Consider the following 21,289-nt stretch of genomic DNA (forward strand, 5'->3'; position numbering starts at 1 on the left):
TAATGGTTCTGACTGCGGGCGATGGGCTCACCGGAGGTCAGCCAGGGTGGACAGGGCCATGTTGTCCCAGAGTGCAGCACTGAGGTCCTGTAGCTGACCTGTTCTCTCTTGCCACTCACCCAGGGTCACATTAGAAGAGGCCAGCAGCCCGCTGCCTGTGGGGTCCCAGCTGGCCCCTACCTCCCTGCTACTCAGGATTCCCTGCACGCAGCGGGACCGTACCGCACCAGTCAACATTGCAGGGCCCTGAGGTGGATGCACACACACACTGCAGTGAACACCTCACACTCCAACACAGGTTATACAATTAATCCATTTGCTTTAACTCAGATCTGAGGCTTACATATAACACTGCTAAATTTTCCAAAAGCAGATCATCATCATCCTGTGACTGGGCCAGGTCACCTCTGGTTCACAAGCCCATTTCCTTAACCACCACATTCCTTTCATGGCCTTGATAAAAAGAAAACAACCACAGAAACAAACAGGCACACACCCTGTCTGCAGGACTCAGTAGCGATTGTGAGGCCTTCTCCTCTGGACACTGAGGACTCCACTTCAGCCAGCGCTCGGGGTCAGAGGTCACACTACAGCTCCAACAAGCACCCAGGACCTCGGACAGCATCTCACAGCTAATAAACTGCAGCTCTTCTGCAGGCTGAGAGGGTTCATTGTGACAAAATTATACATCTCTGAGAAACCTGCTTCCAGGGTCCATGACAACACAGTATACATGGTAAACCAGCACAGAAGGTCCAGGAGTTGAACTACTGACCCTTTTGCTGCTCTGAAGGAGCCAAAGTGGCACAAGCTGTTTCACATTCACTGGGGTGGACTGCAGGCAGAACTGAAGGTGCTGAGAGATGCGCTGTCTTAAGTCGGCCTCTATATCTGTTGATCTGTGACAAACAAGAAGGTTGAACCACTTGAACCTTTTCAAGATGACTGGTTAGGAACACCAAGAATTAATTTAACTAGATGAAGTTAAACATGTTCTGATATGCTAAGGCTAAAATTATTTCAGTCCTGACTGCAAAACAAATCTATCTCTATCTTCCACTTGGGCACTGGTCTCACCACAGACCCCCAGTCCTTCATACCCTTGCTGGAGTGGAAGCTGTAGTAGGTCAACAGTTAGCTTCAGCTGGTTCAGCAGGGCCAGCTCCTCCATCAAGGGCCACAGCTGTACCCTGCGAGAAAGCCTTTGCTGGGCCCTCCGGCTGAGCATGGCACTGGCCCCAGGCTCACCGTCCTCACTTGGCCCGGCAGGAGGGGCTACCAGTAGGCCAGACGAGGACAGGTGACTGCGCTGCTGCTCTACACAGGACCCCAGCCTCTCGAAAACACCTGGAACAACAACGGAAGACCATCACAGGGAGAAATTGACTAAATAGCAGTGATCCGTAAACGTGTCCTTGGAGACCCCCAGCCACTCCATCTATCTTTCCCATTCCAAAAAAGTACACCTCACTCGGCTGATCATTCAGGTTCCAAACTGATACATTACAGTAAATTTGAATTATTTAGCTGACGCTTTTCTCCAAAGGGACTTACAACAATAATTTTCTTTACTAAGCAATTTGCAATAATATATGCATTTATACAGAAAGGTAATTAATTCTGTAGCAATTCAGATTATGAACCTGTAGGTACAATTCAAGCCTTGGTCCTATTGCAAAGCACTGGCTCTAAACTCTGTGCTACCGGCTGGAGGAGCTGGATGACCCCAAGTGATTTGGACGTGACTTTTCTCATGAACCATTATTCACATTTATGTTGGATTCTCCTCTAGATTCATTACTTACCAGAAATGTGTGGCTCCAGTTGATGATTGGCCTGTAGGACCAGGCTCCAGGCTTCTAGCAGTCCTTTCTTGGTGTCTACCCCGAAGGCTGCAACTTCAAGCCGAAGGATTTCCCGTCTCATTAGGGCTTCAGTGCGATCCATCCGTAGGCTGCCCACATCCAGCACTTTGTTCAGAGCGTTCAGCTGACTCATGCATTCAGCCACAGTCTCCAGCTGCCACAGGCAGAGAGGAGAGATGCCCGCTAGACTTCCACAAACACCAGCTTAAACAACAGTGATAGAAATGCAGGATTCATGTAGAAGAGGATCTTTTCGTCACCTTGTACGGTAGTGGCTTTCCCAGCATCTTCTGGATCCTCTTCAAAGCAGGAGCTATGAAACCTGAGCTGGACAGACAGTTCTGGATGCTGGTAGATACTGCCTCCAGCTCCTGTTGACAGCTGTCACCAGTGAAGAAACAAATTCAAATTCTCCCCAAGGACTGAGTTCATAGGACTATGTAACCTACATGAACTTAAGGGTGAAAACATGGTATTACATTTGTTTATTTAACAAACACTAGATCTTCAGCTCAGTCAGTCAAACAGTTGACGTGAGAAACAGGAACAATGCTCAGGTGATGCAATACTCACTCGTGGCTGCTGTCTCCCAGCAGCAGCTGGGGTATCCTGTAGATGAGGTGCTTCTGGACCCAATGCCAATGCAGGGAGAGGAGAGACACACCTCTGGCATCAGCAGCCAGTGAGCTGCATATGTTCCAGAACCGGTCACGCCATCGCAGCAGCTGCAGCACCTGGGGTCACAGATGGAGGCTCTCAGTCCTGGCTTAGTCAAACCTTGGGGGAGAAATCTGGTCTTTAAATCAGATGCTTCCTTGCTAACCTCGAACATGAGGTGGTCCGAGACATAGGGTTGTCCTGTCTCCACGGCCTGCAGCACAAAGGAGTCCCACAGCTCAAAGAAGGGACGCAGGTGGGCCACGACTGGGTGGGGCAGGCGACCAAAGTCCACAGTCCCTTTCACAAGAAAAATAAATGTAAATGAATTCTATATTTGTCTATTTAGCTGATGTTTTTCTCCAAAGCGACTTACAATGTTAAGGTATTTACACTTATTTACCCATTTATACAGCTGGGTAATTTTTCCTGGAGCAATTTAGGGTAAGTACCTTTCTCAAGGGTACTACAGCTCAAAGTGGGAATCAAACCTGCAACCTTTCGGTCCCAAAGGCAGCAGTTCTAAACACGATACTACCAGATGTCCCCCCGGCAGGAAAATTCCTGCAATAGAATTCCCCATCTTATCGACACCACAACCAGTTAGCATGGTGAAAATGGTTACTAACTCTCATACTGGACACGTGTAACATCCAATTAAGTCTGAAAATAAGAAATGCAATAAAAGCAGTGTGGTGTTGTGTACCTTTGGAAAAAGCCGTAGCCAGTCGCAGGGCACTGTTGTGAGGGGAAGTCTTCATAGCAGCAGAACCAACAGCAGCTTGTTCCTCTCTGTCCATCAGCAGTATTATCCTGCAATATGAGGATTGTAAATGTATTTATTCAAGGCTGGATTCTTCTCTGAATGCATCCCCACTCACTCTCAACTAGAGGACCTCATCTTGGTACGTACCGGTTGGCTACGGCATTCAATGCATCCATGAACTCCATGTATCGCTCTTCGTCCTCAAAATTACAAGTGTTGGCTAAAATGTCCAGGTACTGTTTGTTCCAGCGCATATCCACCAGGATCCTGTAATCATCTGTCAGAGGGACATATGGCCAAGATCAGCTAAGAACCCAGGGCATGTTTTCAGCGCTGAAGACAGAAGCCCCAGCAGCTTCAGTAACCTGTTCCAAAGGTTGTGATGTTACATGTGAGGGTGGGGCTACCTGTGCTGTGGGGCTGCAGGAGTTCCGTAAGGTTCTTGCCCTTGACTGCCAGCTTGCTACAGAACACTGCCTTTAAGGCTCGAGTTCCAGCTTCCAGATGGACAAGAGCCTCCTCTAAAAAAAAAAAAATAAAATAAAAAGAACAGCATAAGTTCAGGAGTGCCTAGTGCTTTTTCAACAACACCACCAAGCAGCTCTCTGTAGGGACAGGCTGGCACCATGTATCAAAGGGTTAGTCCACAAAGGAGATTCGTAGAAAGTATAGGCTTGTAACATAGCCTTTTTGCGCTGTGAGTGGAACCCACCCAGAACCTGTTCATAGGTCCTGGCCAGGTGGGAGAGCCAGCTGGTTCTGAGGACCCAGTCACTGTGGGATGCCTTCTCTGTCACCAGCCGTACCGCTGTGGGCAGCAGGCAGAGCATGGAGCTCGCTCCTTCCACCTCCCTGATGCCGGCAAACAGCTGACCTTCCAGTGAAGGTCCGCCTTGCAGGACCATCTGGAGGTCACTCAGGATCAGCGGCTGACTCCTGCATAAACAAACAGGTACCCACACACAAAGAGGCTGGTCAACAACACTGCTCAACACATTGTCAGTGACAGTGCTTTCTTGATCAATACCCAAAATAAAGGCACAAGCAGTAGAAGCCTGTCCTAAGACCGTTTCAGAGCTCCATCCTCCTTCTTTTCCTTGGTTTATTCAACTGATGGAAAGCCTTGGAGCTTCAGACTTACCTTTTGCCTTGTAGGCTGAGGGTGTTGAGGCAAAATGACAGCACCTGTCCATCCCTCAGGACAGTGGAGAAGCAGGAATCTTCTGCAGAGAGCAGAGCAGAGGGGAGGGAATGTGGCCAGACCCCCGCACACAGCAGGCCACTCCCCCAGTCTTCTGCATTTAGTGTGGAGAGATGCTTGTCGATGATCTCAAGGGCTTGCTGAAGGAAAAGATTTCAGATGAAGTTTGAAGATGTAGCTCAGAGATTCTAACAATATATAATTTTTTCACAACTACAGACAATGGTACTACAATCAATATGCTCACAAGCAGTGTGCCATTGGCACTGCTGATACAGCACCTTCTGACTAGCAACTGTGCGCTGGCACAGAGAGTAGACTTCGGCACAGGCGTGGTGGACAGCGCTGGAAAGTTCCACACCTCTCTGCAGCTGACTGGACAGCAGGGTGGCAACATGGAGCACAGACAGGACTGAAGAGGCTGGGGAATCTGTGCAGAGTAAAGACCTCATTTTAAAGAGACCAGTTAAAGGCAGATTCCCCCCTCCCCCCCCCCAAATCTTCTTGTATTGTGGTCTCCTGTGTGAGAGATCTCACTCCTCCTCTGCTCACCCCAGATGGTATCCTTGACGTCCGTGTGAATGGCAATCAGCAGATCGCACACACAGTCTCCGGTCACACCAGCTGCATGCAGCACCGTCTTTAGGTCCAGTGAGTCCCAGCATGTGCCCTCTTGCTCCCCAGAGATGTAGATCTCCACTCCCCTGTTCCGCATGGCTCTGGAGATCTCTCCACGAGAAGGATCCATGCTCAGAAACAGCCTGGACGGGGGAGTCAAGGGAGAAGAGAACAGATTGGGGAAAAGCACATTTGCACTAAGAGAAAAGTTGGGTTACAGTCTAGAGAGGCCACAGGGCAAACCTGAAGTTGGGATGTGGAGTGATGCTGGGGGTTGTGCCATCAATGACCCCTCGCTCACTGATGGTCAGGGTCCCTCCAGGCTCTAAGAGAGCATTCAGACGGTCTAACACAGAGGGACTTCACAAAGGAACAAAGCAGAACACAAGATCACACACGAACACGGACAATGCAAAACCAGGTGGTGTACAGGGCATGCTTAAACAAGTAACAAAAACTAAACTTCTAATTCTGCATTTCAAATTAAATGGCAAAAAAATTGCAAAATCCATTTCCAAGTGTTCCCCACACACAGACAAACACCTGCAGAAGTTGACATTGTCCATGAGCAGCCAGTCACCAGCCTGTAGGGCCTGGACTAGCATCCCGTCCAGCCATTCGAATCCACCCTGGCTCCGGCCGTCCTGCACCTGGGCAAGCCTTTCCCTGAGGAGTGTGAACTCCAGCAGTAGCTTGGACATGTCTGCGAGAAACCACAGAGCACATCACTAATGGACTTGAGCATATACAAAATGCATAACAGGTTCTTGCCTTTTGATACACTCATCGCCTTAAAGACTCATACTACGTCTTTAGACTGTACCTGCAAAAACTCTGAGCTTGGTGTTAAGTTTCTGCAGGAGCGAAATGATGACCTCCAGTTTGTTGACTGCCTCAAAGGTGACTCCTCCATCTGGGCCCACCAACTTTTCCTCTTTCAACCACCTGCGGAACACGCTCCAATTCCTCAGCAGGAACTCTGTGTCCTGAACCGCCCCATCCAAAGTCATGAGGCCACGCCGCGTCACCATGGCCACCACATAGTCCACGCTCTCCAGAACCCGCTGCCACGGTTGCATGATATCCACCTGGGAGGAAGAAGCAGCATAAATTACTGAACTGTGTACAACATCAGGTACCAATAACTTACTCTGAAAGAAAGGGTTTTTGAAAATGAAAACAGGTAGAGTGGCTCCAAGACAGAGAAGAAGCAACATAAGAGTGCATGAACATGAACCTCTCAACATAGTAAGAGAAGGAAGATCTCAATGACTTAGATGATCTGACCTGTTCAAAACCTCCAAGCAGCTCAGTGGTATCCATGGAGCTGTTCATGGCCATCACTCTGAGGCGGTGCCCAGACAGCAAGGCCAGCAAACGAACCAGGCTGGTCTTCCCACTGGCTGTGGGGCCCACCAGTATTGCCATCCAGCCCATCTCCACACACTTCATCAGGGACTCCAGGGGCCTGAGAGCCTGGTGCATCATGAAGAGTGGGGGGTCCAGAGAAACAAGGGGCCCGCCACTGCGGGACAGGACTGAGTATCCAACCTGAGAAAATCAAGGATGGAGAAAGTTCTAGAACCACATTCAGTAGTAGATTTTCTGTGGCTTCCAGTAGTGATGACAATAAACCAAACGCAGTACTCCAATTAGCCACAGCGTTGTGATCTCCAGTCATGGAGAGTGGCAGAGAATACTGATTTTATCCTGCCTCACCTATTAACTGCTTAATTAAAGTAATTAGTTGGAAACTAATGGGAACTAACCTCCCCTGGTGTTCCCTCTATTCACCAGTTTGTAACTGAAAATTGTGGTAACACAGAAGTTCTAGGAAACCAGTCAGACTAATTTGCAAACCTTGATGCATCATTTATCCTTTGACGCATCCTAACCCATAGTCATTCTTCATTTGTAGAATCACTTGCATCTCATATCACACACACTATATGGCTCCTGATTCAAGCTACAGTGATAACAACAACTTTCCTCTCCCTCAGAACTGCTGAATCTATTCCGAAAATGTCTCTTTTGGGTCAATTCTCTCCCAGTTATATGAAAGCTACAAAACTACACGGCCTGACCAAAAAAAAAAAAAAGGTCACACACACTAATATTTTGTTGGACTGCCTTTTGCTTTGATTACAGCACGCATTCGCCATGGCATCGTTTCCATAAGCTTATGCAATGTCACAACATTTATTTCCATCCAGAGTTGCATTAATTTCTCGTCAAGATCTTGTATTGATGATGGGAGAGTCAGACCGATGCGTAAAGTCTTCTCCAGCACATCCCAAAGATTCTCAATGGGATTTAGGTCTGGACTCTGTGGTGGCCAATCCACGTGTGAAAATGATGTCTCATGCTCCCTGACCACTCTTTCAGAATTTGAGCCTGATGAATCCTGGCATTGTCATCTTGGAATATGCCCGTGCCATAAGGGAAGGAAAAATCCATTGATGGAAAAACCTGGTCATTCAGTATATTCAGGTAGTCAGCTGACCTCATTTTTTGGGCACATAACAGTGCTGAGCCTAGACCTGACCAACTAAAGCAACCCCAGATCATAACACTGCCCCCAAGGGCTTGTACGGTAGGCACTAGGCATGATGGGTGCATCACTTCATCCGTCTCTCTTCTTACTCTGATGCGCCAATCACTCTGGAACAGGGTAAATCTGGACTCATCAGACCACATGACCTTTTTCCATTGCTCCAGAGTTAAATCTTTATGCTCCCTAGCAAATTGAAGCCTTTTTTTCCGATTAGCCTCACTGATAAGTAGTTTTCTTAAGGCTACCCAACTGTTTAGTCCCAATCCCTTGAGTTCTCTTCGCATTGTGCACGTGCAAATGCTCTTACTTTCACTATTAAACATAGCCGTTAGTTCTACTGTTGTTCTTTTATGATTTGATTTCACCAAACATTTAAGTGATCTCCGATCACGATCATTCAAGATTTTTTTCTGACCACATTTCTTCCTCGAAGATGAAGGTTCACCACTATCCTTCCAGGTTTTAATAATGCGTTGGACAGTTCTTAACCCAATTTTAGTAGTTTCAGCAATCTCCTTAGTTGTTTTCTTTGCTTGATACAGGCCAATACTTTGACCCTTCTGAAACAGAGTAACATCTTTTCCATGACCACAGGATATGTCTTCCGACATGGCTGTTTAAGAAATGAGAAGCTACTCACTACAGCAGTTAGGGTTAAATAACTTGTTGCCATCTGAAACATATTATTCAATAATATTCAATTATTCACTGGTAGGCTCTTACCTATTTGCTTAGTTAAATCCAGGTGGTGACATTTTTTTGGCCAGGCAGTGTATTTACCACCATCTGACATGACTATGTTTGTGTTTCAATGTCACTTATACAGGCAGCTGCTCTAATAATGTGAACCAGCAAAATTATGGAATCAGAGAAACAACTTATGCTTTACTAATTGCTTGTCCATCTAAAGTTGTCTATTAAAGAATTGTCCATTGCTTTAGAAAAAAGCAAAATGAATAAAAGAGAAAGGTGATGCACTCCTGACCGACCTGAAGATTAAGAGGTGTGATGTGGAACTGCCGAGAGCCAGTATAAGGTTCAAAGTCTTCACCAAAAACCTTTCTGAACACAGAGAGCACCTGGAAAAAAAATGAAAATGGATAGGAAATTTATGCAGATCAAGAGCAAAGAAAAACAATATATAACTTCACTTTTGAAGACACGCTGAAATGTAAGAGCGACACAAGACCACTACCTGTGCCTTGTCGCCCTCTGTCCGCATTCGATCAGCATACACAAGACCCACATGCTGGCCAGGGTTGTAGAAGCCTGGGGACTGGTCAGCTTGCATCAGCTGACACCAGCGGAACATGTCACGCAGATTGAACTCCCAGGGGCCTCCTTTCTGGCCCCACCGCCGCTCAATAGCTACTTCTTGAACAAGCTGGAAATGGGAAATAGTCATGCGCTGCTTAACAACATTTTGCTTAATGACTGACCGCATATATGACGGTGGTCCCATGAGATTATAATGGAGCTGAAAAATGCTTATTGATTAGCAATGTTGTAGCTGTGATAACTTCGTAGCACAGCGTGTTAACGTGTTCGTGGCGGGTCTGATGTAAACAAACCTATTGCGCTGCTAGTAGTATAAAAGGTTATTTTAGTGTACTCTTTCTACTTATAAAAAAAAGTTTACTGTAAAACAGTATGCTGTGTTAAGCTGGCAGCAGTGTCATAAATGTCGTGTTTACCACGTCTCTTGACTGCATCGAGGCTATACCATCTGGGTTTGTAGAAATACACTCCATGATGTTCGCACAACAACAAAATCACCCGACGACGCATTTCTCAGGACGTATCCTCGTCGTTAAGCGACACATGTCTGTACAACCAGAGAAGGTTGAGTTATGAATTTTCAAAGAAAAGGACCTTTTCCCAGTTTGTTTGTTTTTGATTAGATTTTCTTCACTTGTCTACTTTCTAAAACTTATTCTTCGGTGGAATGAAAGCAACTTGTGTTTATGAACCCAGGGGACAGATGGCAGTAAAGGCCACCTAAACAGAACAGCAGTGGGAGACAGGCTCAATTCAGCTCTTTTTCACAGAACGTTCCTGAGCTCCAGTGGTCAGTAACAAGATGATGAATGCTACACATGCTTATGACATGAATCAGTAAAGAGTTTGGGTTTGGAGAGAAGCTATTTTTATTTTAAATCTTTTTGAATTAGTTTTCAATTAATGTAAGAAAAAGATAATTAAAATGTTCTGATAAAAAGTATTACCCTGCATTTGTAAGAAGCTAACTATTAAATAAACCAGGGAACATCTATATTTTACTTTTATTGATTTTGACTTAGAGGGTGTAGGTGACTTCAGACATACAAACAAAATGAATTAGACTTGTGATGCCCATTGTGTTGCTAGGATGAGGAAACAGAGTGCAACTAATTTCACCTTCAGACAGATCATGATGAAAACAGGTTCAGAATTCTCACACACACACACACACACACACACACACACACACACACACACACACAGTCTGAGACCTTTTGTCCCGAGTGGGGTCGTGGCAAACCGGAGCCTAACCTGGCAACACAGGGCGCAAGGCTGGAAGGGGAGGAGACACACCCGGGATGGGACGCTAGTCCGTTGTAAGACACCCCAAGTAGAACTCGAACCCCAGACCCACCAAAGAGCAGGATCCAGCCAAGCCCACCGCACCACTGCGGCCCCCTAGGCTCACAATTCAGTAATGCATGCCAGGAATCCAAAGACTATTATTGTATAATGCAAAAGAAGTGTCTGGAAATTTCCCTAGATGCATATATGACCTTATTTGCTTCCTCCAATGGGCTGCTCTCAGTATGTCAGGACGCATCATCCACTGGAGATGCTGACAAACATGTCCTTGCTTAACACAGCATCGCTGATTGGGTGTGAAATTACTACCCACCACTACAAGGCTAGGTTCTCCCAATGCACTTTTGAACTGGCTGACGGAGAGCTCTACATACCTGGTTGTTGAATTGCACCATTTTAGAGATGATGTGGTCGTCTATGGACGGAAAGATGGAGCTGCCGATGAACTCCATGTCTTCGCTGGAGAGCTGGTCTACGTACACCTGCACACACAAGCGCAGAGTACTCAAACCAATGCAAGTGAACAAATGCGACCACAACTCAAATATGACCGTGAAACAGGAAAGACTCACCTGAGTGAATCTGTTGAGGAAGGACTTTGGGAGTCCCTTGCGACCCCCGCCCTGGGTGAAGGGATTCTGGCACCCAAAGATCTTGGTCTTCTCATGCTGTACTTGGAAAGTCATGCCCAGCTCGGGTATGTAGATCTCGGCACGATGGTCAAAGCATGCATTCAGCCCTTCCAGAACTGACTGTGAGGCCAGATTCAGCTGGGAGAACACAAAAAAAAAAAAAAAAAACACAACAAATTCATTTAATCAAACCTTTAAACACAGAGTGAGGGACCAAATTTAGTTACACAATTACATTTTAAAATTTATTTAGATTTATATCAATGAGTGGCAGAGCACCTCATCCAGGACAATCCAGTGACCAGCTTTCAATCCAGCCAGGAGGGGTCCATCCCTCCACGCAAACTCTCCTCCTTTTCCACCCTCTACTGGCAGGTCTGTCCCAAACAGGTCAGTCACATCCTGCTCATAAAGAAAGGGGAACACTTTAAAGAAAAAGCCTTGAGTATGGAAAGTCAATACAGGATGATTGTATTTGCTGCTCACAACATTCTAGAATAAAACAATTCAGTCGACAGTCTGACCACAGTCCATGACAACGCAGTCTTACAGTTTGTTCTGAGAGGTTGATCCTGACAAGATGGTGACCCGATGCTTTGGCCAATGCTGCCACCAGGCTAGTTTTGCCAACACCAGGTGATCCCTCCAAGAGCACCGGTCGCTGGAGCTTCAGTGCCCGTAGAAGTCGCTGTGCATTCATGGCTGTGGTGCCAGCTGCCAGGGCATAGTCGGCCAGATTCCGAGACTCGCTCTCTGGCCCTGACAGAGTAGACTTGCATGCTGAATTCAACCTTTTGGCTGCACAGTTCTTGAGGAATTCAAATACACTTTCACGTAGCTCAAGCAGACACATGTAGGGGTTGGAAAATTATTAAAACAAGACAATGTGACAGTGCTCTTACAAAGTCTGCATTGCAAAGGATTTGCTTTCTGGAAGGTGTTGTCCCACCTGTTGAGATGTAGAATGGGTTGATGCCAAAGTAGTCTTCCCCCCAGCATGGCTCCCTGGGCAGGCTTATGTCGTACATTAGAAGAGAGTTGGCCACATCCTCGTTCTCTTCTAGGCATGTCACACCTTGCAGAGCTTTCCGGAGGAACCCAAGACAAGCCCTGCGAGCCACCAGGGCATTTTCTGCTGCAGCCGCAGTTGTGCCTGGGGAGAGAAGATTGGCTCAGGGCTGAAACAATAGCAAGCCAGCACAGGACCCAGAATCCAGCTGTTCTGCTCTGTTTCAGCTGTGACATCTCTTGGTCTCAGGTTGGGGATTACACCCTCTTATTAGACACGTGTCTTATTTAATGTATGCTAAGTATTTCTTTTGCTCATTAAAATGAATAGCAAGTATCCTCATGGGACTTCATGAGATCAAGAGAACTATGCAGCCCAGGTTCTGAGAAAAATCTAAAAATTCTTTAAAATGTACCATGAATACTCCTCATTCAGAATTTTTTTAAAAGAAATATTATTGTTTTCCATGGTGTTTAGAAAAACCAGTTCTGGACCACTTGCTCACCTGAACCAATGCCATCAATGTATATGAGACAGGCTGCATGCACGAACACTGTGACCGTGTCTAGCCGGCAATCCCATTTGTTTCGCTCCTCTACCATGAGCGTGGGCAACCCAGAGTGCCGGTTACACACTGTGTTCATAAAGTGCACCCAGGACAGGATGTCCCGCACGCTCAAGATACACCGACGTCCAAACTCTTGGCTGGTCAACCAGTCGATGAAGTCCAGCATAAGCTCCGCAATGTCTTTTCCTGCACCCAGATTTAAAGGGGAAAAAAATGATCATCCTAACCATACTTACCAAGTTGCTTGTAATCTTCACAAACAAAAATATAATTATGAATAACCGAAAAGTTCACATAAAAACATGGTATGTAGCTGATTATAGAGACAACTCAAATATGAATGTGGTATACAACGGTTAAGACCTTTGTGGTCCTGGGGACCCAGGGAGAGTCCAGGCTGTAGATTGTGCTGGATGATATGGATCAGGTCACTCCTGCTGTTACTCTGAGGGCACCAGATCTCAGTGAACCGATTCCTCAAGGCCGGTGAGAGCTGGGGGGACATAGCATGCGTTATGGAAACAGAGCACACACCTCAAGAATCAGATCCTGATAAGTACTTTGGAGGAATGACCTACAGGCTCTCAGAACTTGCTCAAGTTCAGTCCAAGATAAAGTGTTGACCACAGCTCTGTCTCAGCTTACCTCCTTTTTCCCAAAATCCCCACCAGGGTTCATAGTGGCTAGGAGGCGGAAATCAGGCTTTGCTGTGATAAGCTCCACATCATCATTGTCACCGCTGCCCTTCTCAGCCAGCACCAGAGTTTTCTCGGTCTCCAGGACACTTAGGGTACAAACAGTTAGGTCACAGCTCATGGACATGTGTGTGTATTTACATTAATTCATTTAGCAGATGCTTTTCTCCAAAGCGAAGACATGTATGTCGCTTTGGAGAAAAGTATATGCTAAATGAATAAATGTAAATGTATTTACAGATGTGATAACACTGAAAAGTGAGAGTACACCTGAACAAACTGGGCAATACTTTTATGGGGTGATTTGGCCAGACGGGTGAAAGCAAAGCAACCCTCAAATGTCTTACATCCTTGGGAACTGCTGCAGAACAGCTGGGAGGACATGTCAATTGAGTTCCTGTTCAAACATTCACTGAATGCCTCTGGGAAAAACAAAACTGGTTTCCAGCAAGTGGCCTCAAACTACTGACTGGTACTATAGGTGCCAGTGCTGACACAAGTGCGTGTATGTGTCTACCTGTTGAGTCTCTCCAGTACAGAATCATCAGCTAGCGAGATCTCATCCATCAGGAAGACACCCCCCTCCTTCATGGCCAGGACCAGAAGACCGTCATGCCACTCGAAGAGTCTGCCATCTTCGGCATCCATCTGCAGAAGAGAAACCGTGCTTCAGAGTCAGACACAGGCGCACAAGTTGCAGTAAGCGTGGATAAAAAAACATTTTAAAAAAATCACAGCGACACATGGTACCTCCTCCATCCCAGTGTGTCTGACTGGACGTAGCCCTCCTAGGAAGTCAGACGTCTCCATGTGGAGATGACAGTTCAGGGAGAAGAACTTCTGTCCTGCCAGGGCGGCAAATAGCTGGCAAATTGTGGTTTTTCCACAGCTGCAAAAAATAACACCCAAAGATAAGCCCTGTTGCATTCAACACTGATAATATGACGAACGATGATGAATGATGAGGTAAAGTCTGGGGAATATCTGTGTTGAGAGCTTACCCAGTGTCTCCCACCAGAAGGACAGACTCCCCAAAATGCAAGGCCCGTCCTACCAGTACCGCTAGCCTCCTCATGCCATCCGTCCAAACCACGTGTCGGAATTCCTCCGGCACATCTGCCATGTTTGCCACAAAGGGACCTGCAGTCACACAGCCCCGGTGACGTGAGCACACGCAAACTGGAGCAGACAAGCCAATTCACAATTCCCCACATACACCTGAAATCAACATTCTTGACATTCTCTGCCACAGAGTGAAAAGTCAGAGATCCTCACACAACCTCATGATGCATGCAGTTAACACTCAATACCCATGTTGTGTAAGCCTGACCTAATGAGCAGCCAGCAAAATCATGTTCCACATGAGCAGCTCGTGTGGAGCTGAACTCTCTGTGAGGTGAAAAGATACAGCCTCATCTTAAAGCGCTCCTGTGTTTCAGTGAAGGAATTAAATTCAAAACAACATTTCCTTTCATCAATTATTTTGCCTCTCGTTATTTTACTTATGCATATTACCACTGAAATGAATATCTACATTTATTCATTTAGTACTGGAGGAGTACTCCAGGTAAGGGGAGAGAATTTGCCCCAGGTGGAAGAGTTTAAGTATCTTGGGGTCTTATTCACGAGTGAGGGGAAAAGGGAGCGCGAGATCTGCTGCAGATTGGGAGCAGCAGCAGCAGTAATGCGGTCGCTGTACTGGACTGTAGTGTTGAAGGGGGAGCTGAGCCATAAGGGGAAGCTCTCATCTACTGGTCGATCTACGTCCCCACCCTCACCTATGGTCATGAACTCTGGGTAATGACCGAAAGAATAAGTTCTCTCCGCAGGGTGTTGGGACTCACTCTCTGGGAGGAACTCAGAGTACAGCCGCTACTCCTCCACATTGAGGGGAGCCAGTTGAGGTGTTTCGGGCATCTGATAAGGATGCCCCCTAGGCGCCTCCCTTTGGAGGTATACCAGGCATGGCCAACTGGGCCGAGGTCCCGAGGTCGGCCCAGGACCCGCTGGAGGGATTATATCTCACAGTTGGCCTGGGAATGGCTGGGGATCCCCGAGGCTGAGCTGAAGGAAGTTGCGGGGGGACAGGGGCAGCTGGGCCTCTCTGCTCTCCCTACTATCACTGTGACCCTACTAGGACAAGTGGGATAGAAAATGGATGGATGGATGGATGGATGGATGGATGGAGTACTGGAGGACACTTTTCTCCAATGTGACGTACAATTCAAGGTAAATAAAAGCGATTTCAACAACGGTTTTAAAGCTTTAGATGCAGACAATTGCCTAAGCACACTTTGTCTGACACTCTTATTCTGCTGGAGCAGATGCCTATAGAAGTGAGACCTAAATAGCAAAAAGACAGATAGTAACAGTACATGGAGTTTGGAAAACATGCCACTGTTTTGGGAGACTGGGACAGAAATAGGCCTGGAAAATAACTGTTGGCCCTTTGATTTTACAGCTCTTGTGAGTGATAATACCAAGGAGAAAAGAAAAAAAAACCTCAGGAAATGACTATGTTCGGTGGATAGCGTCCCTCAGTCCATGGCACAGAGCTTTACAGGTGAGCAAAAATTACATCTTTCAGTTTCACTCACTGAACTGCAAGGCGACCCTGCGCTCTGAGAAAAGTTCGACAGGGTCAACCTTCCTCTTAAAGTGCTTCTCCAAGATCCTCTGAATGGTTTCCGCCTCGTCCGTCTTCCTCACCCGGCCTGTCAGCAGCATGTACCCTGGATAAGAAAAAAGCAAATTCTAAGTCTTCCCTTTGTCTCCAAACCAGGAAGATAAACTAAAGTGAGAAGGTAAACAAGTTCCAGCAGCACTGTGAGGAAACAAAACTACAGGACAAATCCCAAAAGACCCTAGTACAGTTTGGCCTTACCGTCATCTGCTAAATGCTGCAGCCAGTCACGGGAGGTATTGGTCTCCTCCTCCAGCCGATATCGTTCAGCCCAGCGAAACAGATCCCTCAGAGTGATAAATCCGTGCTTTCCGGCAAACACTGTGGATCCCCTACGCAGGGACTGGAGGAAGACAGACAATCACCAGTGTGGCTGCAGTCGATAAGTACTCAGAAGAATTATAGTGCAGCATGATGTGATGGAGATGGGAATGAATTTTACCTGCAGATCCTGCATGACTTTGACAAGTTTGGTGCAATAAGAAGGGGGGAGGTTGCACCTCTTGTGAAGGATCGTCTCCAGCTCTGCAGGGGGCAACTCATCAAAGTGCAGCTCCACAAAACGATTCCTGAAGGCCCTCGATAACACCTGCATATGAGAGACGAAACCTTCTGAACTCATCTGAAATGCATTTGGCTACTTGACCGACCATAAAATCTGATCAAGAGAAAGGGATACCTTTCTGCCACCGTAGAGGCCAGGAGGATTCTGAGTGGCAAACAGCATGAACCTTGGATGAGCTTTCACTACTTCCTGGGTCTCGGCGATGAAGAGTTCTCGGTTGTCGTCCAGGAGACGGTTTAGGGCCTCCAGAACGTCCGTGGGTGCCAGATTCAACTCATCCAGGATGATCCAGTAGCCTTTCCTCATGGCGTCGATGAGCACCCCTGTGGATAGGACTCTGTTACATTCAAACCGTTTCCAGACAACACAAAAAGTATGGTGTGACGGTCATCTTCTTGTGGTTACCTTCTTTGAAGACCAGCTTTCCTCTGCTGTCAGAGGAGTAGCAGCCAATGTACTCCTGGATGTCAGTATGCTCGTGATTATTGATCCTCACACACTGGTTCCCTGTGGCCGCTGCCAGCCATTTGATTAGGCTGGTCTTTCCCACTGAAGTCTCTCCTTGGATGAGGACTGGGTGGGTTCTAAACCACAGGGAGACAATAACAAAACAAATTACGATCAAAGTTTTCTACAAGACTGAAAGGCACTGAAAATTTAATATACCTATTTTTGCCCTTTATTTCTGTTTCATGTTTTATTCTGAAGTACTCTCTTTGTAGGAACCAATATATTCAGATTTACAGCTATTACCTTTTGGATTAAAGAAGTTATACTCCTGGTCGATTTTCAGCTCTTAGTGGACAGTGCATTAAACATGTACAGCGCCTGCTGTTTTAAATACCCGCAGCTAAACCAGAAGCATCACTAAAGCACTTGCATACTGGGCAAACCTATCATAAGTGGTTTGGCAAAAAGCACCACATAAATAAAAATAATCCCACACACACATTGTCTGAAACCGCTTGTCCCAAGTGGGGTCGCGGTGAACTGGAGCCTAACCCGGCAACACAGGGTGCAAGGCTGGAGGGGGAGGGGACACACCCTGGACGGGATGCCAGTCCGTTGCTAGGCACCCCAAGTGGGACTCTAACCCCACACCTGCCAGAGGGCAGGCCCTGGCCAAACCCGCTGCGCGGCCTGTCCTACTACCCGCGCCCCGCTAATAAGAATAATATTGTTTACAAATATGTTTCCTACCCAGCCGACACCACTCTGGCCAGGTCCCGCAGGTTGAGCTTCACTGATGCAGTAAGGATGTAACTTTGATCTACTGCCAGCTCCATGTCCCCCTGGGTCACCCAGTATCCCTCCACCTCCACACACTGCCTGTCGGCGGGCACTGGAATTGGCTGCAATTGAACAGACAAACCTCGCATTCATCAGTTTGTATTTTAAAGACTCTAGAAAAATGCTCTCAGTCAGACAGCATCACTGCTGAATACCTGTTTGAGACATTTGATGTTTCCACCAAGGATGTGCTGACACACCAGTTTCTGTACCACTGGGTGAGAGCTTCTATCCAACTGGGTGAGGAAACTCAAGCAAAAGCCCTAAAAAGTGGAAAAACAAACATTATCTAATTCATTCACACAGATCCCTATCTCGTATAATACTAACCTGTGAGGAGGTCTTTTGATGGCCTCCTCTAGCACCTACCTCATACAGTGAGCGTTGAGCGCTGTGACAGGGGTTGGAGGCGGCATACTTCAATGCCCTGCACAGCGTCCTTAGGCTGTAGTGTGGTCGGTGACCTGTTCCGTCCTCCAGCCGTGAGAGTGCCTCACGTCGCACCGCCAGGTAGAAGCTGGATGATGGGAGAGCAGGCTATAGGAGTCAGCATTGGAAAGCATAAAGACATCCGAAGATGAGCAGAAACACCCTCACCTTATGATCCCAGAAACAACACTCTTGTTGAGGCTCAAGCCTTTCAAATAGTCTGAGACAAGTGTCCTCAAATCCCTTTCGTTTTCCAGCTCTTCCACATAGAGTTCAGTGAACCTGTAGACCACAACATACCATGTATTTAAGGACACTGAAGAAAGTTCTACATGAACATTAATAATGGGCTCTGCTTGGACTCTGCATTAACCAATCAGTGTTCCGCAAGTGAAGAGCATCTCTCTGTGTTCTCCTAAGTCTGGCCTCACCTGTTTCTGATGCCCGGGGGCAGATTGCGTTTCCCCACGTCTGTGGCTGGATTCATGCAGGCAAACAGGCGGAAGTCCGGGTGACGAACAAGGGCTTCTGTGCACAAAAACAAGAACAAAGAGTCAACAAAATGCAAAAAAAAAAAAAAAAACACACCACCACTCAAAAGCGTGAGTAGATCTCAGCAACCTGGCCATTACTAAGAAATCCACAAGTACTTTGCATCTCTGGAAACTGCTGCACTAAAGCAGGGAAGAGGTGTCAGCTAACTGTCTGATCAAACTTGTTCATCAAAGGCCTTGAGGAGAAAAAACTAGTTTCCAGCAAGTGTACTTTTCACTGGTACTGGTTATACATATTTAATGCACATGCTAAACAATACTGTCAATACACTGGAGGTCTGATGCTCCCAGTTTGCCCAGTATGACAGCACACCTGTGTCACCCCTGTCCAGAAGAACAAGTGATCCCCCGGTCCCTTCCAGCAGGCCGCTCAGGCACTCCAGGGTTTCAGCAGCCGCCAGGTTGATCTCATCCAGCAGGATCCACTCACCCTTCTTCACTGCCTGGGCCAAAGTTCCCTGTTCAAGACACAAACAACCAAACCACATTCATGCTCACTGAAATGTGCATTATTTTTGTTTTCAATATCTGACAAATTAATATAACATGCCAGAAATGATCAGCTTGGGTTATGGCTGAAAATAGCACTGGGATTTCAAGAACTATAGCTTGACATTCATGAAAAGATAAGCATGAAGAAAATCATTGCTACCAAGAGTTCTTACCTCTACAAAAGCAAAGACCAGTGCTGACTCACAGGCTCTGATCTGCTGTTGGGTTTGGCTCAGTCTCAGGGCCAGAGCTTCCCACTGCTCCTTCAACAAGGTTACTGGACGGACACATTAACGGGTGCTTAGAGGACCAACCATTGCCCCCACCACCATCAGAAACAATAATCCCTTAAACTGCATGAGTACCATTGGGCTTTTCGTGCAGCTCCTTGGTGAGGGCTGACTTGCAGACGTGGTCCATAAGCTTCAGTAGGTCCTGCCAACGCTTGTTCCTGAAGCAAGTCTGCACATGCCCCAAGAAGGTGAGGTTCTGCTTGCGGGAATACGTCTGGGAAAAGAGGTCCTCGAAGGCCTCACGCAGCGGCAGCAAGATCAGCTTATGATCCACTGGTTTGTAGCTGCAGGATGATAAACAGAGATTGTTAGCATTGTCGTTTTCTGCGTCTTAGCAGACAGTGAGCAAACGAGCATCACCATTTCATCTGAGGTCTGGTACCCATCGAAGTAAATATCACAATTTTCTTCTAACTCTTTAATAATACCCTTGAAGATGGAGAAAAAGTGTCTCTGAATTAACTTGACCGTAGTAAAGTGGGTAGCTGCATATAGTATCAGGAAAAAGATTGAGTGCACTGGTCAGACACTAGTTTTTCAAAAAGTCATTTGCTTAACAAGCTGGACAAAGCTCTTCTCTCCAGTTGCTCACATCCAACTATTGCCCAAGTTGCTGAGATTTACTTTTCACTGGTACTGCATCCCAGTGATGTCCAGAAGCAGAACCCAGACCCAGCCCATCTTTTCTCCTGTACCTTACTGACTTACCCTCCAAGGAGATCAGCCGTGTCACTCTGTTGGTTCATGTTGACTACCCTCAGTTTGTGTTCTGTGTGAAGAGCAGAAGATGGTCAGGTTTTGATCCATGATAAAGCCTTGAGTCAGGCTTCTGTAGATGATGGTTGCGGGGCTCACCTGTGAGGGACGCCAGGTGCTGCACAGTGGACGTCTTACCCGTACCTGTCTCCCCCACCAGAAGGACAGGCTCGCCCTTGTTCACGCACACTGCCAATTCCTCAAGGAGAACAGAGGAGGGCCGCGTGGCAGCAAAAGTCTGCTTCTCTCTGGACAGACACGTCATCATTAAGTCACACACAGTTCAACATGTCTTTCCTGCAGTCCTTTCGCTCAGCACTGTATACTAGAAGAAATGGGGCTCAAGATTGTCCCCAATTCCAATATTTCATTTATTCATTCATTACCTGCTGTTTGTCTAGTGCAAAGTTACAGTAATCCCTGTGTTTAGCAGACAAATATAACTAAAAATGTTTGGGCTGAATTTTAAATTAACAATAAATGAAAGAATGAATCAAACTTTGTAATTTATTAATTAATAATCCCAGAGGGAAATTCACTTTGGTTGCAGCACCATACAATGTACAATGAGGGCAGCATAGTGCTATGCTAGGAAATACTGGCACCTCACAGCTCCTGGGCTTTGGGTTTGAATCAAGCTCAATTTGAGCAGAGTTTGTATGTTCTCCATGTGTGCATGTACGTTCTGCTCCACAGTCCAAACACAGATGTTTCAGGTGAATAAGTGACACTGAATTTCACTTAGAATGTACATGCATGTGTGTATTATAGCCCTGTGATGGATAGAAACCTGGTCCACGGTGTACTCTGCCTCATACCCTGTATTTCTGGAATAGACTCTGGACCAGTGAAAGCCTGCAGTAGGCAAGTAGTTTTGACAGTGAATGGATGGATTCTAAATGACATTTTCGTCCAAAGGAGTGTTGACATGGGTTGCTCCAAAAGCCTCTTCAATCTTTCACCTCAGGGAAAATTGCACAAACTGTTCAGACACTCCCAGGAGAAATGACAGTCGACGTAACCGTTTCTGCGCTGAAGGGTTCGCAGTTTGTTGCCGTACAGTGATTTGGTCAATA

General features: G+C 46.6%; 1 protein-coding gene across 2 annotated transcripts in view; it reads right to left on the bottom strand.

The window, feature by feature from the left end:
• Nucleotides 1-21,289, bottom strand: part of mdn1 (midasin AAA ATPase 1) — a 47,280-nt gene that overhangs the window by 18,712 nt on the left and 7,279 nt on the right. For both annotated transcript variants that reach the window (XM_018743690.2, XM_018743689.2), the window contains exons 14-60: nt 20,313-20,461; nt 20,166-20,226; nt 19,530-19,741; nt 19,338-19,441; nt 18,986-19,130; nt 18,550-18,646; nt 18,287-18,400; nt 18,059-18,206; nt 17,845-17,952; nt 17,600-17,751; nt 16,805-16,983; nt 16,514-16,722; nt 16,277-16,423; nt 16,036-16,177; nt 15,749-15,883; nt 14,153-14,291; nt 13,902-14,040; nt 13,669-13,799; nt 13,102-13,240; nt 12,820-12,949; nt 12,394-12,642; nt 11,829-12,032; nt 11,430-11,638; nt 11,159-11,281; nt 10,820-11,017; nt 10,622-10,729; nt 8,857-9,045; nt 8,651-8,740; nt 6,395-6,658; nt 5,931-6,195; nt 5,651-5,810; nt 5,351-5,467; nt 5,042-5,250; nt 4,771-4,919; nt 4,430-4,629; nt 4,001-4,224; nt 3,696-3,809; nt 3,436-3,565; nt 3,229-3,335; nt 2,689-2,822; nt 2,439-2,599; nt 2,126-2,246; nt 1,806-2,019; nt 1,101-1,347; nt 776-899; nt 497-658; nt 32-246 (exon numbers count right to left, since the gene is read on the bottom strand). In XM_018743690.2, the coding sequence (XP_018599206.2) occupies nt 32-246; nt 497-658; nt 776-899; nt 1,101-1,347; nt 1,806-2,019; nt 2,126-2,246; nt 2,439-2,599; nt 2,689-2,822; nt 3,229-3,335; nt 3,436-3,565; nt 3,696-3,809; nt 4,001-4,224; nt 4,430-4,629; nt 4,771-4,919; nt 5,042-5,250; nt 5,351-5,467; nt 5,651-5,810; nt 5,931-6,195; nt 6,395-6,658; nt 8,651-8,740; nt 8,857-9,045; nt 10,622-10,729; nt 10,820-11,017; nt 11,159-11,281; nt 11,430-11,638; nt 11,829-12,032; nt 12,394-12,642; nt 12,820-12,949; nt 13,102-13,240; nt 13,669-13,799; nt 13,902-14,040; nt 14,153-14,291; nt 15,749-15,883; nt 16,036-16,177; nt 16,277-16,423; nt 16,514-16,722; nt 16,805-16,983; nt 17,600-17,751; nt 17,845-17,952; nt 18,059-18,206; nt 18,287-18,400; nt 18,550-18,646; nt 18,986-19,130; nt 19,338-19,441; nt 19,530-19,741; nt 20,166-20,226; nt 20,313-20,461 (7,467 nt within the window). The remainder of the gene's footprint in view (nt 1-31; nt 247-496; nt 659-775; nt 900-1,100; nt 1,348-1,805; nt 2,020-2,125; nt 2,247-2,438; nt 2,600-2,688; nt 2,823-3,228; nt 3,336-3,435; nt 3,566-3,695; nt 3,810-4,000; nt 4,225-4,429; nt 4,630-4,770; nt 4,920-5,041; nt 5,251-5,350; nt 5,468-5,650; nt 5,811-5,930; nt 6,196-6,394; nt 6,659-8,650; nt 8,741-8,856; nt 9,046-10,621; nt 10,730-10,819; nt 11,018-11,158; nt 11,282-11,429; nt 11,639-11,828; nt 12,033-12,393; nt 12,643-12,819; nt 12,950-13,101; nt 13,241-13,668; nt 13,800-13,901; nt 14,041-14,152; nt 14,292-15,748; nt 15,884-16,035; nt 16,178-16,276; nt 16,424-16,513; nt 16,723-16,804; nt 16,984-17,599; nt 17,752-17,844; nt 17,953-18,058; nt 18,207-18,286; nt 18,401-18,549; nt 18,647-18,985; nt 19,131-19,337; nt 19,442-19,529; nt 19,742-20,165; nt 20,227-20,312; nt 20,462-21,289) is intronic.

The sequence above is a fragment of the Scleropages formosus genome, chromosome 1 (assembly GCF_900964775.1).
Source record: "Scleropages formosus chromosome 1, fSclFor1.1, whole genome shotgun sequence".
NCBI classification, from domain to species: domain Eukaryota; kingdom Metazoa; phylum Chordata; class Actinopteri; order Osteoglossiformes; family Osteoglossidae; genus Scleropages; species Scleropages formosus.